The sequence below is a fragment of the Mirounga angustirostris genome, unplaced genomic scaffold (genome assembly GCF_029215605.1).
Source record: "Mirounga angustirostris isolate CCGP_5_RB_7025 unplaced genomic scaffold, mMirAng1.0.hap1 SCAF_5, whole genome shotgun sequence".
NCBI classification, from domain to species: domain Eukaryota; kingdom Metazoa; phylum Chordata; class Mammalia; order Carnivora; family Phocidae; genus Mirounga; species Mirounga angustirostris.
Window position 1 is genome coordinate 116,190,765 of NW_026991713.1, and position 19,004 is coordinate 116,209,768.

Consider the following 19,004-nt stretch of genomic DNA (forward strand, 5'->3'; position numbering starts at 1 on the left):
ATTTCTTGCAATTCAATAAAAATATAGGAATCATAATAGGAAAAAGACGAAGGATATAAACAAGCATTTTACAGAAAAGTAAGCCCAACAGGCATACAAGCACATGAAGAGATGCTTAAGCAAATTAAAACAATAGTGAGATATCACTTCGCATTCATTAAACTGGCAAAAAATTAGAAAGCCATGTAATGCCAAATGTTGGCAGTAATGTAAAGCTCTAGGATCTTTTATGTCCTGCTGTTAAGTATGTAGCCTGGTGCAGCCTATCTAGAGAACAATCTTGCAATATTTTATAAAATACATTTACCCCTCTCTATGACCCATAAATCCTGCTCTTGGGTTTACCTTTCAAAGAAATTCTCATTCAGGTCTATAAAGGGGCATATAAACTTACCACAGTGTTATTGTAATGGCAAAGAATTGAAGACATTCTGGGTGCCCATCCCTGGGACTGGACAGTTTCTACCCACTATGCAGTGGTAGAGTACTATATTGCAGTGGAGAAATGTACTGGTTGTGTATGTAGCAACAGAAAGAGATTTTTAAAACAGAGTTGTGTAAATAAAAAGTAAGCAGAATAATAAGCTATATAGCAAGTATTTAATTAAAATTATTTGCACACAAATAGCATATGAACAGAAGAGCACACTTCACAGGTTAGTTGCAAATGAGATGGGATCAAGGAAAAGTTAAAAAAAACTTTTTTTAAAGGGGAAGAAGAGCTAGTTCCTTTCTGTTCCCATCTAACTATAAAAGAGTCTAGATTCATGTTTCAGTGACTTAAGTAATCTTTGTATAATTTCCTCACTTGGGGCATCTTATCCTCAGAAAACATCCCCACAAAAGCACCCAGCCTCTGTATCATTTAGCTCCAGCATATAACTACAAGAAATACAAAAGAACCAAGAACATAGTCTGATGCCCCCTAGAACATCTAGAAGAATTTGACAACAGTCTGTCTTAAAGCAAGTAAATGTTCTCCTCCCCCACACTACTTTGCAGCAGACATGTCCAGAGAAAGCTTGCCAAACTTTACATAGTGACAAACGTCTTCCATCTGTCTGGCTTCTTGTTCTTGGAAGGTTTTTTGGTAACCAGGTCACACCTTTCTTGGGACGATCTGTACATTTTGTGTGGAAAAAAATAACTCAAGTTTGATTTTTACAAAAGAGAAGGAACCAATAAATATAAAATGAAGTAAGGTCAATCAGGAGGAACACCTATTCCCCATTCACATATACAATCTTTGTATTTTGGGGCTCCTCTACAATCTTTGTATTTTGGGGCTCCTCAAGGTGATACTTCTTTCAAAATTAAGTGCAGCACATCTCTTAAAATTGCTAGGGTTTAGAATTTGATAATAGATAACTGTCCCTCTGAAAAATATATTTTGAGTCTGCTGCTTTTATAGAGGTAGCTGACTAATGTCTCATTTTGTGGTTTTCCTTCCCTGGGATAGTTTTGAGCTTCATTTTATTTCAATTTTAAATAACAAGAAGACAATTTATTTTATAAAACACATCCACAGTGTTCCTTGTATCACCTCCATCCTTTCTGAATGGGGTAGGACAATTCCTTGTCAGGGAACCCAGTACAAAGAGATCACCTATATTGATTCATTTTTTCAAATAACAATCCTATAAAAGAGGAAGTACTTTCTTGTTTTATAGATGAGGAAAATAAGGTTCAGATAAGTTATATAATATGTTCAAAGTCATACTTTTTTAATGTCTAGGGAGAAAAAAATGACAAAGTATATCTGTCAAGGCAAATAAATGTTTAATGTGAACACTGTAATCTGTCTTAAAATATAATGATCTCATACATTCAGTTTCCTGTTGATTTAATTAAAATGCCATTTATGTTAGTGTTTGGCTATAATATCTAAATGAAAATATCTTTTTTCTTAACCATTTCTTAAATTACTATATTTCTCTCTTTTTTTCCTGTTGGCTCCTATTCATATAGATTTTCAAGTCAAATTACCCATCTGATAATCTGCCCAGATTTTTTTCACTCTAAATGACTTTTTTCTAGACCCTAATATTTTATACAATAAAAACAAGTCAGCTGTTAATAGTAATTTTTCACAGAAAAATATGTAGCTTGTGACAATGGCCACTTCTGATCCAGAAATAATAACAGTAAATAAGGCCATAAAGTAAATAAAAAAATGTTCCCATTGAAATTAAAATAAGTAGCATTGGTTAGGTACCAAAGATGTGAACTAAATATAGGTTTTACTTGTATGCTTTGAACCCTATGTTTTAAGTTATCATTTATTGGGCATGCATTATGTGTCAGACATTATGCTAAAGACCGTTAAAACATCCTCACTGAAATATGTGACTGATACTATTTCCCCAGTTTATATTATAACTATGTATTATCAATATCATTTCCCCTAAATAATAGTTAAGAAATTTGGGACAAAAAGAGATGAAATGGGTTGCCTGAGGACACACACCTAATAAGGAAAAGAGCTGAATATGATGTGCATATCCTTGGTAAGGGTAAGAAGACTGTCAGAAAACCTAAGTGTGAGTTCTTGTTCAAGTTGGTGAGTTGAGCATATATTTCTCTACCTCATCCCTCCACATCTAACTGTAATGGCAGTAAATAAGTATAAAAGGAATGAGGCAAAATAACTGACCAGAGATTTGACATGATTTTCTGGGATCATACTGATGATAAGCCAGAGTGGTGACAGCTGAGTCCAGGACATGAGCAGAAAAAGGCTGGAAGAGAGGTGAAAACCGCTTTTCCAGCAGACTTTTCAGAAGGATTTTAAGCTCAAAGTCAACTGGTATCAAGAGTGGAAGTAGAAAATGAGGCAGACATCAAGGTGATGAATTGAAGGACTTCCTTGAGTTACACAAGTTGGAACATCTCTCCTTGTGTGCAGTAAGGGTATTTTTTCCCAAACTGAAAACCAAGAACGATTCTGTAAACAGATGAAAAGAAATACCTGGAAGAGCTAAAACTTCTAAAATTAACCATTAGTTCTCCCAGAGTAGAGGTCTAGGGTGGGCCAGAGACTGCCAACTTCCTTCTCAGGCATCCTAGAGTGATTGAAGTGACAATCAAGGGAGAGGTCTACTGAGGAACTAGGCCTACACACTTGACACAAATCTCCATGTCCTCTAGCTATATAAGTTAATCTAGCCCTTCAGTCAGAAAATTGAGGACTAAGGATAACATTTGAGATGAACTGGTAGCATAAAGAAGAAGAACTGGTATGAAAAAGCAAAACAACCAAACCATGAACAAACAGCAATAATTCAGGCAACAGAAAACAATTTAATAAGTATTTTAATTTTCTCAGAGATTTAAGAAAATGAACATACAATTATGAAAAACAATCAGAGAAAGAAAGAGTTCATAGAAATTAAAAGAGATTGCCAGATGAAAACTAATTTACAAAAAAGGAAAAAATAAGAAAATCTCCTACAAGGGAGAGTAAAGAGAAAAAGATGAAAAAAATGAAAGAAAAGTTAAGAAATATGGAGATCAATCCAGAAAGTCAAATATCAAACTCTTAGAAGTTCCAGAAAGAGAAAAGGATAGGAGAAAGTAATTTTAAGCAATCATAAAAGAAATTTCTGAGTGGAAAAATCTAAAAGGGCCAACTAAGTGGTAAGGTTGATGAATAAAAAGAATCACATCTAAGCACATCATCATGAATATTCAGAACCCTAAGGAAAAAGAAAAGATTTTTAAAGTTTCTATAGAGAGAAAAGGAACAAGTACCTACAAAAGTATAATAAATCAGATTAATATCAAAATTTTTTTACCAGCATCGATGAATGTTAAAAACAATGTCTTTAAAATTCTGAGAGTGAAATGACTTTAAACCTATATTCTGACAATCAATCATGCACAAAGACATGTTTTCAGACATGCGAAGACTTAGAAATTTTACTTAGAAAGTACCTGAAATGCTTAGAAAGTGTTTGAAATTATACTCCATGGGATGAAAAAATAAGAATTCTAGAAATAAGAGGACTTGCATCCAACACAGAGTTGGATTCAAAATTCCAATAATTTGAAAAGATTTCCATGATGGTTATTCTGCAGAAGACCTAAAGCAACTTGTACAACTTATGGGACTCCAACAAGAATGCCTTCAACAAAAATGTGAACTTTTCTTTAACAAATAGTATGGTTGATTAAAAAGTTAGATAATCTTAGAAATAAGTAAAATATATGGTTGTTTTTTTATTTCTTTAATATGAAAAAGGAAAGCAGATGGCAATTCCAAAGTCAGGGGAGCATTATGTGAAAAGTCTCCATGCAAACATGCAAACTAGAGGTAGCATGGTTTTGAGCAGTTGGTCTAGAGAGAGATAATCCATTCGTCCTTGAAATTTGGAACATTCGAAAATGCACAGATTCGGATTTTCAAGGTTCATTTCTTAGAGGCAACGAACAGATAAAGCACAGACTTTTTTTTTTTTTTTTGGTTTTTGGTTTTTTACTGCAGTGACAGGTTATAAATGCCACCATCTTCAATTATCTAAAAATACAGGAATAGCAAAAGAAGTAGGAGGATAAAGAAAGAAAAGTAAAAAATAGAAGATGCTATTTTAAATTTATGGGTGCAAAAATCAAGGTAACCAGTAGAAAAATTAAAAATATAATTATGAAAAAAGGAAGAGAATAGGGAAAGGAAAAAATGAAATGTAAAAAGCTAAATCCAACATTTGTCACATTTTAGAAGCTAATGATGATTATTTTACTTCCTAAAACCCATAATCCCTATTTTCCATTGTTAATGTTCCTCATTAGAGATACATTCCTACCTATAAAAAAATCTACCTCCAAATTCACACCCAAATGTTTGTGGTCTCTCTCCTGGCTCTTCCAATCTCAGCTCCATGCCTTATGCCTCTCCACTGGCAGTTTTTCAGGCAGCCCCTGACCTTTACATCTTAGACCTCACCATAAAGGACAACAAAGAGTGCCAGAAAATGGCAAATGACAAGACCTGCCAGCTACCAGCTTGAGAGAAGTCAGGGACCTGCAGGATGTCATTCTAGGCATGCTGGTAAGGAAAAAAAAAATGCTTTGCCCATGAGTTGACCTGCTGTGCCTCTGCCCTTACTCTCCTGCTGTCTGTGTCTGGAAAATGCTTCCCTTACAGGTTTGAACCAGGGAGCAAGAAAAAACTCCCAACTTATTTTTGTAAGAAATTTTGGATTTTTTATTTCTACCTTCCTTGCCTCTCAAATTCCAATTTATTCATTCACACTTGAGAATGGAGCAATTAGAAATAGCTATTTTTTTATTGAAATCTCATCAGAGAGACTGGAAAAACTCAAGCTCCTAGAGCTAAGGCAGGCTGTGGCAAGAAGGCCAAGACTAAAAGGAAGAAAGAGAAAAAGGCACCAAAATAAAATAAGAACACTACAATAAAACCATCCAAGGGAAAACAATGAAAATGTATCTACAATTTACAGATTGCCATGGGTAGAAATTTTTTTTAATTTTATTTATTTGACAGAGAGAGAGAGTATGAGCAGGGGGCAGGGACAGAGGGAGAGGGAGAAGGAGGCTCCCCACTGAGCTGAGCAGGGAGCCGGACACAGGGCTCTATCCCAGGACCCTGAGATCATGACCTGAGCTGAAAGCAGACACTTAACCAACTGAGCCGCCCTGAGGCCCCTGGGGTAGAAACTTTTAAAGTACTTAATACGTTTCTATATTACCACAATATTTTAATGACTTATTGAACACCTGCGTATCTTACTCTCATCTTTTATGTCATTACCCACTTCTCAGTACATTCTAGTAACTCTTTCTATTCTTGAAGCTATCCTATTCTGTTTCTATTCTTGAAGCTCATTCCTGCCTCAAGGCCTTTGTTCTTACTATTTCCTGTTTAGAACATGATTACCTCAACTTATTCCATGGCTGTCTCTTTCTTATCCTTCCTTTCTTAATCAAAGATCTTTCCTGACCACCCTATTTAATGCAACCCACCTTACCTCTTAGCTATTCTTTATCTCATTATCTATTCATATCCTTATAGCACTTGTTTCTATCAAGAATTATTTATTATATTTATTTTGCTTGCTGATCATCTATCTCCTCCCACCCCCACAAAAAATATATCCATGAGGACAGGGACTTTTATCTGTTATTTTCACTATTATATCCCCAGCATCTATAGTCCTAGCCAGTCACATGTTACATATTCTATAATGTTTCTTAAAAGAACAGTACATTCCATACATTATCCTAAACTCTTTATATATATGATTGTTTTCTCTTTACAACAATGAGAGGTACCCTTTCAAGATGAAGACATAGAGTTAAGTAACTTGCCCAGTGTCACACAGTAAACAAAAGTGGAAGTTTGTGGATTCAAGTGTAGGTTTATAATCCCAAAACCCTTCCTCCTAGCCATACTGCCTCCCTGAAATATGCAAGGCAATTTCAAGAGGCACTGAATGTGGGAAGTCATAAAATGTGGTCCTTGCATTTGAAGGCCATGTAGAACTAGTTGGGGAAATAGGACTTTTACATAAAGAGACAAGCAATAATAACAAGAAGAAGCTACTTTCATGATAGCCCCTATCTTAAAGGTGTGAAAACAAAGAACCTGAAATAAAGAGAGGGAGATATTCCATAATACTCAGTGGCCCACCATTCCAAGGCTTAGTACCTGTGATCTCTCTGCCTTCATAAAAACCTGCTATTCATTCTATCCCTAACAATAGCATCATTCACAATATTGGATTGCCAAATTTTGGGGGTATCTAAAGCTGAAGGTGCTAAGCATTTACAATTTTTAATTTTTATTCTTAAAATCTTGGGAAATGGATTATATGTGTTACAACTTTATAAAACACTGCTTGCTTTTTCCCAAGTTTGTCCTTAAAGACCAATTGCTTCTGAATTTTAAAGACTTTGTATTTAATATAGACTTCTGAACCTATCCTCAGATTATCTCATTCACATGGTTGGAGGAGGGCCTAGGAACATATTATCAGACTTTTCAGGTGATCCTGATAGTCAGGTTTGAGATCAGTGAATAATGAATATGAATTAACCTTTATTTGATGACTTGAGGTGTTTTTATTTGTGCCTAAGATTTGTGCAAGTGATGGTCACTTCCCTGAGTCTCAATTTCCTCACCTGTAAAAGTAACAATAAATTGGATTATATTGTCTAAAATTATAAAGTCTAAAATCCTTTTGACTTCTAAAATTCTAATTCTTCAAAAAGGAGCTGTCCCAGGACATTGACTAAAACTTGCTTCTTTAAAGAATGCCCCCACCACCCCCACACATGTATTTTCTTTTTAAAATGCATCTTTTATTGAGAAACTTTAAATATAGAACATTTAACCATAGAAATAGTAAAACCATGTTAGTAACAAATTCTGCAAATAGTTTGCCAAGTTTTTCTTTTTGAGCCCTGATGACATATAAATGTAAATTAATATTCCATTGATCCATCAAAATTTTCCAGTTCTCATTTGTATCAGGTTCTATATATGAAATGATCTTATATTCCAAACAAGCAAATGAATAAGTAAATAGAAACGTGATCTGACAGACTCATACAAGCATACACATACATATACACATACATACAAAACCCTTGAAATAAATAGCCCCAGAATAACATGTTTATATGCCTTCTCTCTAACCAGCAGCTTTCAACCAAAGGCATTTTTGCCCTCAAGGTGACATTTGGCAATATTTGTAGACATTTTTGATTATGACAGTGGGCAAGGAGGTTGCTACCGGCATCTAGTAGGAGTCCAGAGGTGCTGCTAAACATCTTAAAACAAACAAAACGGCCCCCACAACAAAGGATTATCTGGCCTGAAATGTCAATGAAGCCTAGGATGAGAAACTCTGCTCTATGCAATGGTCTGAGGCATCAAATAAGGGAAAGCCAAACTCTTCACTCAGGCAGCTACCTAGAAAAAAAGAAAAAACACCTCCACAGTTCCATTTAAATCTCTTTAATCAAAAAAATAATAAATAAATAAAATAAAATAAAAATCTCTTTAACCAAAACTAGTTACATGACCACACCATGAAGGTTTTATTTCCACCCTGAAACCTCTAAGACCTTTAGAAAAGAAAGATCTATTTTTGGTCTATAAGTGGTCTTTTATTCTCACTGTCCTAGGCATTTTCCTGCAGAATGAGTGAAATGCTTCATCATATGATGCAGGAAAGATTTTGATATTCCTTTCCCCACCTAATCTGAAAATAAAAGTTTCTGCAACTTCTGGCCCAATATTTTGTATATTTCACATTCATTGAAAAGAAATGTGGGGGTGTCTGGCTAGCCCAGCTGGTAGAGCTTCCAACTCTTGATCTCAGGGTTTTGAGTTCGAGCCCCACGTTGGGTGTAGAGATTACTTAGAAATAAAATCTTAAGAAAAAAAATAAATGTTCCATGTTTTAGGATAGCTTGTCTTTTTAAACAAAATTATTATGAAGACAAATAGCAATCTAACTTATATGTAGCAGTGATGTCTAGATTTTGTGTTTCCATATATGCATATTTTGCTACATCTTGGTAACTTACAGATGATAATAGAACTTTACAGTTGGAGAGATGTTGGAATTTATTTTCTCATTTCCTAATATAATTAATCAAATATAACATGCCATTAATTAAAAGATATGATATTATATTGTATACCATTAAGAGGAAATATATGCCAATTGGAAATCACATGCTCTCAATCATAAGACAGATCTCAAGTTAAGAGACATCAAAATGGGGGAAAAGTGCATCTTAGAATTGATAAAATACATTATTCTATACTATATTACCTTTTTCTCTTTCTCAGATAAAAGCCATGTATCATATTATTCTATGAAGTTTCTTCCATTCTCTGGTTTCTCTTCAGATCACATAAATCTTTCACCTTTTTCTATGAAAGTTCTTCCATAATAATGTAAAAAGGCATATCCATGGGACAAAACACATAAATGGTGAGAAAACTAGGTTAAAGAAATAAAGCAAAATCTTTTGTAATTCTGTTTCCTTTTAAATTATAGGTGCACTGGGTACTTTGCTAATTAGACAGAATTTTTTAAAAATTCTATGTTGTCTTGTTATAGTTTTTAACTTGGGGAAAGTTATAACAGGTATTATAATGAATAAAAATTAACTGGATTTCAATTAATTAGAAGTAATAAATAACCATGTAAAAGAGAGAGAGAGAGACTGCCTTCTTTGACAGGAAAGTAGGTAATTTTTGTTTGGGAAAAATGATCTTGGGGTCAGACTACTTAAGCTAATTCTGTGTTTTCTATAAATTCTACCTATAATGAAGGTGATGAAACTAGATATATCCTGTAATTGCTTTGAGGCACTATAATATCCTTTGATACAAAAAAGAAAGTTCATCAAAGCTCCTATAGTAAGCTTGGCATTGTAGAAAAGGGTGGGGAGGAACCTGAGAAAGACTTTTAACCGAAGAAGTATCTCATAGAACAACTTATCCACCTAAATATTTTTATAGGGTTTTTTTTTTTTCCCTGAAGGAAAAAGGACTTGTTGGATGAGTATAGGCCAGAGAAACTAGAAATTACACATAGGAATGGGTTTTTTTTTACTAAAAGCTGAAAAGCAAGTAAGGCTAAAGACCAGAAGAACAAGCTCCCCCAACCCCACCCCAATGCATATGACAAAGCTGTGGACAAGAGCTTAATAACACTGTTGGCTGCAAATTCTCCAAGCATAGCCTCAGTACCAGCGTGCTGCCTGTTTGTGCATAGTGGCCATCAAGCTGCCAAAGCTATCAAAATCCCAGTGTACTGTTTTAGTAATTCTGCTAAAATAACCCTGTAAATACCAATCCAGAACCGAAGAGAGAAAATAAACAAGGCCCTAATGCTCAGTACCAACCAAGTGCAACTTAATGTCAACAACATACTTCTTGGCATTGCAATATGTTACAATATAATCATAAAACACAGTGTGGGTTGGAAAAGGGTAGCCATAAAACCCTGAACAGTGGACACCAAACTGCTGCCTTTCTGAAATTGAAAGTAAAATTGGACTTAGAAGTTGAGGCTCTGAAATCAGTCTAATGAGGGCATCAGTGCCCTCTCCAGAGGGTAGGCACATACTCTTGTTATTTATTTAGCAGTCTCAGAAATCCCATTTCTGCTTCCAAATGCATATTCTACAAAATGGGAAGTAATGCCGTGCCACTGCTCCCACAATAAATAGCCCTTTTTGAAATTTTAAAATTAGCCAACTACAGAAGTAAATTGAAAGTGGGTTATTGTTAAGAGTAGGTAAGGAGTTTCAAAATGCCTAAACATTGGTTATCTTGAGGGAGGTTACACAGGTATACTGAAGCCCCTGATTTAGAAATCTGCAAAATAGCTTTGTGTTGCCTTTGAGTAAAATCAGGGGATCTTTCAAGACCTGGAACATCAGATCCTGCTTATTCTTATTTTGAAATGGCATTCCCCCCTCCAAAAAAAAAAAAAAAAGAGAGAGAGAGAGAGAGAAATGGTGGTCTCATTTCCACTAGCATATATACTTAACTTAGTATACATCAAGAGTATATTCTATGAATAAATGACTATGATAAAAACATACATTGGATATATATGAACGTGATCTGCATTTAAATATATATTAACTGTTTTCAGCATTATAATCAAAAGCTCAAAAGTTAAAGTAATATGTTTAGTTAGGTACATAATCATAGACTTTTAGGGTTATAAGGAACCCTACCGGTCACCTAAGACCAACTCCCTCAATTTACAAATAAAGAAACTGAGGATTAGAAAGGCAACCACTGCCCATGGTAACACCATGAGTCAAAGGTATGGTCCAACTGGTGCCAACATCTTCTGTCTCCAAGACCCATGTTTCCACCCTGATCCACTGTTATTACAAATCTTCACAATAATTAAGGATGAAACAAAACCATCATATGAATTATAAATTACTATTAATCACATGACTTTAATTGAGCTAAACTAAGAAAGTTTATATCTGAGGTAAGTATTTGGGAAGCCAGAAGCTACAATACAAAATACTTACTGAACTTTCTGTGTGATCCCAATTCTTCATTTAGTCGTTACAGAATCCCAAAGGAGATGTACTTTACTATTCACAGTTTACCGATTAAATAATTGAGACTCAAAAATCTCAGTAGCAGAAGTGCATCTAAAAACTTTTTGATCTATAACCCAGGTAAGCATCTCTGTGCTGTTTCTATAGGTAACCTCTTCACCACTGTCATTACCCACAAGAGAGACCTACGATATGTTTAGCTTGGAGCAAAATGGTTATTTCCCTTATACTGTGAAGTGCCCTCTTCTGTTGAAAGCAGAGATCTGTTCCAAAATCACTGTGGAGGTTTATGTGAAGGAGAGAGAGTGAAGTGACCCCTTAGGAGTCAGCAAATCAGTGATACCGATGTTTGTTGCATTAGTTTCTAAAAAGGGGTTTCCACACTATTGTGATCTTTCCTTCATTGTCCTATTGTTTTTGTTGTTGTTGTTGTTTTTGTTTTTTTTTTTACCAACACCAGGTCTGGCATTCACATGGTTTCCTCTTCCTCTGCATGTTACTTCCCCAGCAACATCATTTCCACAAGGTACTGCACTTGTGTGGATCAGCCCTGTTTCCAAAGCCTACTTGTTGACAATCTGGATAGACCAATTCAGAATGTGTAGAACAAAGGGCTATAAAGATATTTGGATAGCATCAAGTCCATGCCCATTAATTATGCAGAAGCTGATTTCCAGACAGGTAATACAGCCAGTCAGAGACAAAACTGGGACTTGAGGCAAAGTTCTGTCAAGTCTAATATTCTTCCTACTACACAACATGCTTGATTTTATGATTGGCCTAAAAATTTTAAGCGTATATGACTTATTTGGGCCAAATATATTATTTTAAGTCATTACCATGTTATGTTTTTTTAATAACAAGGTGAAAACAAAATTGGCAATCAAGAGATAGCAGCATAGGGTAGTAGAAAGACAATATAAGCTTCATAGCAGGATAGCTTTAAATTTGATTTGGGCTCCCTAATTCACTAGCTATGTTCTGTTGGGCAGGTTGCTTAACCTTTCTGAGGCTGTCACTACCTGAGAGTACAAAGAATTAGAAGCAGTGGTATGTATAAAGCATCTGACATATAGTAGGTGCTCAATATATATGGGTTTCCACTAATTCTAACCTACCACAAAAGAGCTGTGCCACTCAAGCAAGTTCCTTTAGGCCTTTGGGTCTTGTTTCCTCCATTGCAAATTGAGAAGATGAAAGAAACCAAATGAATTCCTACGTCCCTTTCAGCTTGTCAAAAAATAATTAGTTCCCGGGCACCTGGGTGGCTCAGTTGGTTAAGCGACTGCCTTCGGCTCAGGTCATGATCCTGGAGTCCCTGGATCGAGTCCCGCATCGAGCTCCCTGCTCAGCGGGGCGTCTGCTTCTCCCTCTGACCTTCCCCTCTCTCATGCTCTCTCTCTCTATCTTATTCTCTCTCTTAAATAAAAAATAAATAAAATCTTTAAAAAATAATAATAATTAGTTCCCAAAGTTTCCTTTACTTTAATTTAACTTCAACACTTAAGTACCTTATGTCCATCCTAAGCACTGAACAGTACCAACTACCACCAGGAAGATATCTATGATTTCTGCAGAATGGGATCCAACTCCATATCACTTTAAGTTCCACAAAGAAAAATAACTATGCAAAACCAAGGGACTTAAAGGAAAATTTCTACAACAACATCACAAACCTAATGTAATAAATATAAACAACTGAGGATATACCTTAAATTATTACTCTCTCTTTTGCTGAGTTGGAAGATGAGAACTAAAATGTTTATGCTATATAACAAATGACCTAAGAGACATTTGGTTAGAGTAATGCCATTTTTTGAAAAAAAAAATGAGTAATAAATTTCTCTTCCAATGTGAGTCTTTTTTAAAAGATTGATTTATTTATTATTTGGGGGGGAGCACCAGGAGAGTCAAGTGGACCCCCTGCTAAGCGCAGAGCCCAACACAAGGCTTAATCCCATGACCCTGAGATCATGACCGGAGCAAAAGCAAGAGTGGGGAGGCCCAATGGATTGAGACACGCCCCCCCCATGTGAGTCTTAAACTAGGCTTTGAAATTTAAGAAACTTTTATCATTTGGAAACCGAGGGGAATAAAATTTACTCAGAGGTATTTTACAGTCACATTAATATAAGAAAGTGGTTAACCATGTTCTCACATTACTTTTGAATTTCATGTTTGGGATTTACGTTTTCTAAAAAATAAAATATAATATAATTTAAATGCTTGAATCTTATAAGCAAGACTTGAGAAAATACTAACTGATCTTAAATGAAAATTTTAACTACAAAGTTTTTCTTCCTTTTCTCTTCCATAAGAAAATTATCAATGGGATTTTCATTACAGATAAGGCTTTTTGCAAATAACATTGTGGATGTTCAAAATATATTTAAAATCAAATGTAGAGCCCTTTTTTTTAATTTCTTTTTTTTTTAAGATTTTATTTATTTATTTGACAGAGAGAGACACGGCGAGAGAGGGAACACAAGCAGGGGGAGTGGGAGAGGGAGAAGCAGGCTTCCTGCTGAGCAGGAAGCCCGATGCGGGGCTTGATCCCAGGACCCTGGGATCATGACCTGAGCCGAAGGCAGATGCTTAACGACTGAGCCACCCAGGCGCCCCCATATGTAGAGCTGTTAATCACAGTTTCCCAAAAATTCATTAGAGGTTTGCCCTGTACCATGCCTGTACAGTATTATTCACCTATATTATAGAATTTTAGAATGTACATCTTAGATCATAAAACACCACCACCACCAACAACAACAACTAAAAACCTTTGCCTTATATGAGTAGGAAGAGACAGGAAAGACCCATTTAAATATTATCTCAAATGTGTGAAATAAACAATATAGTATTTTTTAATTCAACAGCTGTGTTCTATGAGCTGATTCTTTTTTTGTCCTAAAATGTGATGAAGAGTAAACTCTGTTCCCCAGCATGCACTGTATGCAAAGGTTAAGAGAGCCACAGAAATATGATTTAGGTCTATATGTATCAAGCATAGTGTGAACCAGAGATAGAAGGCCTAGATCCTGCTTTTGTCATTACTATAAAATTGATTTGTGATTTGGACAGGTCACTTCACCTTTTTAGTTCTGTCTCTTTACCTATGAAACAACAGGAGGAACCATCTGATCTCTAAGATTTCTTCCAGTTCCTATAATTAACATCTGTGCAAATCCTCAGTACAGCATTTGAGGGGCACGAGACATGGGGCAAAGCACTCACAGGAGGGCACTTACTCTGCTCTCCATACATACTGCGAGGACGAACCAGCTTTTCAGAGAGCCAAATACTAAATGGCCTGGCTTCATGCCTTGGCTAAAGAACACCATTGATGACTATGAAAGCACTTAAAGGAACTCAGCCAGAGGAAACAAACCACTTTCTGAATGTAGCCCAAAAAGTAGGTAGGGGGCGTTTAAGCCCTCACAACCTCAGACCCTTTGTGTCCTTGGCCTTTCATCCTGGCTGGCAGAAGGCACTGAGTTTATTTAGGTGACTCATGCTTTCTTAGATTTTCTTAAGATAAATTATTCTGAAAATGAATGGTTCTCCTCCTTGATCCCGCATCTGACCCTTAAAAATACATATATTTTTATGCAGCATTCTTAGGACACCTTCATAAAATAGAGTTCAGCATAGTGGTTAAAAGTATGCAGTGGGCTCAAATCCTGGCTCTACTACTTACCTGCTGTGGGATCTTAACCTCTCCCTGCTTCAGGTTCCTTTTCTGTAAAATAGGGAAACTAATAAAACCTAACTCATAGAGTTGTGACAATTAAGTAAGATAATGCATGCAAAGCAGTTGCAGAATCTGACAGAAAGTAAATGTTATAGATTATAGATACGTAGATAGATGACAGATAGATACACAGACAGACAGATAACAGATGACAGATTAATCCTGGGAACTGGGTCTCCCTAAAAACACTTATCCGAAGGCCGCAAACAATTTGCTGGCAGTGAATGGCATCTGCTGATCTTTCCGCTTCTCAGCAAACAATATGGCAAAGACTCAAAGCTCGGCTCAGCTCTTACTAATAGGATCCTGCAGAAATCAGGAGGAAATGAGATTATCCTGAAAGCAGGGAAGAGTTACCCTGGTTTAAGACAAGGTCTTTAAAAGAGCTAGAAACACATGCAGACATGTGCACATGCACACACGCACATTTAATACAGTCATACAGAATCAGAGAAAGTGGGTTTTTTGTTTTGCTTTTTGTATATGCCTTCTCACATGTTGCTGGCATTAAAAGCTACAAAATTTTATAGCTAGATGGCTCCCTGGAGACCATCTAGTTCAACTCCCTCACTTGGTAGATAAGTAGCTGAGGCCCAGAGAGGTTAAGCAACTTACTGGGGGACATCCAGCTGTAAATGACAGTGCCAGGACAAGCTTTCTGATTTCCCCTTTTGCCCACCCAGTACTCAGCCTGGTATCTTTCACCAGCTCAGCACACTGTCCCTTTTGTGCCAAACAGAGCATTAAGGTGCACACACACACACCCTCAGGTTTCTCACTTTTGTCTAAGTTCCCAAAAAGTACAGAAGCAACCTCAACCACCAAGACCTTCTTGCCAGAGCCTCCCATCTTGGAAACTGAGGAGGATCCCAGTCAATCTGTAGCCCTCTCCCAGGCTGTCTTCGGAGTTTCTACTCTTCCCTTTGCGTTCCTTCCTCACATCCATTCTAAAGTGCTATTTCTTAGACATTCCTCACCAAAAAGGTCAGGCATTTCCCAGGACAGAAGTTGCCCCAGCTAATTTGCAAATTCTTCATCTCCCCACAAATGCTATACTTTTAAACAAGAAATACAGAAGAACTGTGATTAAATTTCCAACAAGCTCCCCAAGTGAATTCAGTCAGAACTAATGCCGTCCTTCCTAAGATAACTCAATCAGGTTCATTTATAAAGTGTGTGAGTAGGTGAAGGACTGGAGAACCCTCAGGTATGCCTGACACAGAGAACAGGAGGAAGAGGGGAAGGAAAGGAGACTGGGGGGAAGAGGGAGATGGGAAGGAGGAGGAGCACACTGACCAAACTGCAAAGTCTGGATCCTGGAAACAGCTATACTGCTGAGACTGACTCACTGCTGAGGGGATAGAACTGCAGAGGGGATGTACTGTGTTAATCATACCCCCTCTGGTGACTAACAGCAGACTGGTGCCCCGAACTACACACATAGGAAGCAGGCGGAGGCTATCCCTAAGTGGCAGAAACGAGGAACTCTGTCTTCTTCTTGCTCCCTTTTCTCTCATCCAGTGCTGGCCACTCCATGCCTGGCAGACACACCCAAGCTCTCCAGCTTCCTACGAATCACCCCCAGACTGGGAACTCCCCTCCCTGATCTCCTGAGGGTTTAAAAGAAGCGTAGGGCATCAGATATTTCTCTCAACTCTGCCAAATGCTCCCCAGTCCCTTGCCCCTTGCAGGGAAACTGATCTGAGAGAAGCTTTCACTGAGCTGACAAAGGTAGGGCGCTTCTTGTCCCTAAGCACAGGCGCCGGTGAAAGGTGTCCCTCAGCCTGGGTCTCTGCTTTGAGAGTGGGAGGCATTAAGTGTCACAGCCAAGTGTTCCTTCCCGGAGGCGAAACCAGAAGGAAGGCTTTGCTTTAGCCTTTTTTCCACTCCCTACCTGAATTCCGGGACCAGGTTAGGCTGCAACCCGTAGAAAGCAGCGGACAGAGTGACCAGCCACCCAGGCTTGTAACTCCCGTTCTCGCACTCCAGATAAGGCGGAGACCACTTGACGTGGCTCTTGTCCCCGCCAAGCCCGTCCCTGCGCCGCCAGCTATGGCCCAGGCTCCGGGGCCCCTGATTGGAGCCGCGGCGGTGTAAGTGGGTCCTCCACTTGCGCCGCAGGCCGTGGAACCACTCGGTCTCCAGCGTGGCGTTGGCCAGGTGGTGTGCCGAGGAGGACAGGTCCTGGAGCAGGATGCGGCTCTCTTCGCGGGTGGCCTGGAGGAAAACCTGCGGGGCCGGCGCGGACAGCGACTCGGTGCTGAAGGTGATGGCTGCCCGGGAAATGCTGGGCTCGCCCTCCAGGAGACTCCGCACCAGTGCCTGGTACCACTCCAGGTCGTCCTGCAAGTTCTGCTCCCTCGACTTATTGCTCTGCAGCATCATGTTGAGGAAGTTAGTGGCGTGTGTCAGCGTGTCCAGCGCCCCGTGCAAGGAGGGATGGGAGCTGGCTAGGGCTGACGACTTCCCCGGCAGGCCCGCCAACTCGTAGCGGCCGGAGCAGTTGGCTCGCTTCAGCTGGTGGGAGTCCCCGGTGTAGAGGTAAGAGGCCACGTCCATGGGCACCTCCTCGGCGAGTTTCTGCGCCAAGATGGTGCCGTCGGTGGAGCGGCTCCAGGGAGCCGAGGGGTCCGAGGCAGAGGCTCGAGCCGGCTGCTGGGCGTGCTGCTTCAGCCTCAGGGTTCTCTCTCGAGGGGAATCCAGCCGTCCCGGAGGGTCGCGGCTGGTGCTAACAGTTCCCAATCCCAGATGAGCGAGCAGGAGGCAGAAGAGTAAGGGATAAGCCATGGCTCCCATCTGCTTCACAGAGACGAAAGGAGGTAACGGGAGACACTTTTTAAAAATTTGGTCGTCAGTTTATCAACAGTAAGACTTTTACTAGGAGTCGGCTCCCTTCTCCAGACGGCACCCAGTCGAAAAGGACTTTAAAATAAGAGTGTTTCGGAATCGGCCCGGCTGGTTAAGCTACCGTCACAGGAAATCAAATCACCTGTGGCAACGCCGGCTGCACCCGTTCCATAATGGGTCGGCTCGGGATTACGCACCTCACAGCCTTCAGCCGAACAGGTCACATCCCCTCTCGCTCCCGGCGGCTATAGTTAGCCTGCTTACGTCTTTCTGCTCAGCAGCTTCCACCGTCGCTCTCATTGAGGTGTGTTCAAGAGCTGCTGCTGCTGCTGCTGCCGCCGCGGCCGCCAAAGACGCGGCTCCATCATCTCACCCGTGGCAGGTCGTTCCCGCCTCCCGGCACTGGCTCCTCCTCGTTCGCTTCGCCGGGAGGCGCGGAGTGCGCGCACACAGATCCGCACCGCGAGCGCAGGACTGAGTCCAGGAGAGCGAAGATTTCTTTTAAGACGTTTGTCTCTCTGGAGTTTATAGGACCAGGCAACTGGTTAATTGGAGCCCTCAGGTCTGGCCACAAGCCACACTCCTGTCTCCCCCTGCTCTGGAGGAAAGCCGGTTTAAAGAGGCAGCTTGGCCGCAACCAAACCCTTGAGGGGCGGCCCCAAGCCGTCTTGTTCTCTGTTTGGTCGGCTCCTCTGTCAATCAGCCCACTGCCGTTTGTTGGGCTGGGGCGGGAGCTGTCCAGTGCTGAACCCGAGGCGGCACGGAGGAGGCGCAGGAGGAGGCGGTGGCTCGGGATGCAGCAGCGCGGAGTTCTTTCACCCACTCGCGTTCCCTGACGACTCGGAAACCTGAGGGGGTGGGGGAGGGGTGGGCGGGAGTGAAGGGAGAAGCAGCGCGTTTGTGGCTCAGAGAGAAGGAAACTTGGACGTACTGAAGAGGAGGGTGTTGGCGTCTTGCATGCTTAGTTAAATCAGCCTTTTCTTTTGCCTGGAAAAGAGGGAGAAAGGAGTTTTCATTTCTGACTTAAATCGAAGGGGAGGGACGTAGGATGGAGACGTGTCCTCCCGAGCATCTGCTCATTTGGGGCAAATCATCAAATCCTCCTCCTTATTGTAGGTTAAAGAAATGATTAAAACCAACTTGCCGAGGTCTTAGTTATGAGGGAGTAATGGAGACATCTACCGGCTGAGCTTCAAGAAAAAAAAAATGTTGTATTTAAGGAACCTCTGCCTGAAAGGGGGCCAGGTTGGGGGGGAACCTGTGAAAGTGTATGGAAGTGAATATGTGAAGGGAGAGACATGTACTAAGGGTAGGACTCAGATGTGAGAGAATGAGA

At 39.5% G+C, this 19,004-nt stretch overlaps 1 protein-coding gene across 1 annotated transcript in view; it reads right to left on the bottom strand.

Moving 5' to 3' along the window:
• The window catches only part of GPR158 (G protein-coupled receptor 158), a 476,311-nt gene extending 457,716 nt beyond the window's left edge, over positions 1–18,595 (bottom strand). Inside the window, 1 exon segment of the mRNA XM_045871331.2 lies at positions 16,716–18,595. Coding sequence (XP_045727287.1) covers positions 16,716–17,617 — 902 coding nt within the window. The 5' untranslated portion in view covers positions 17,618–18,595.
• Between the last annotated feature and the right edge of the window lie 409 nt (positions 18,596–19,004).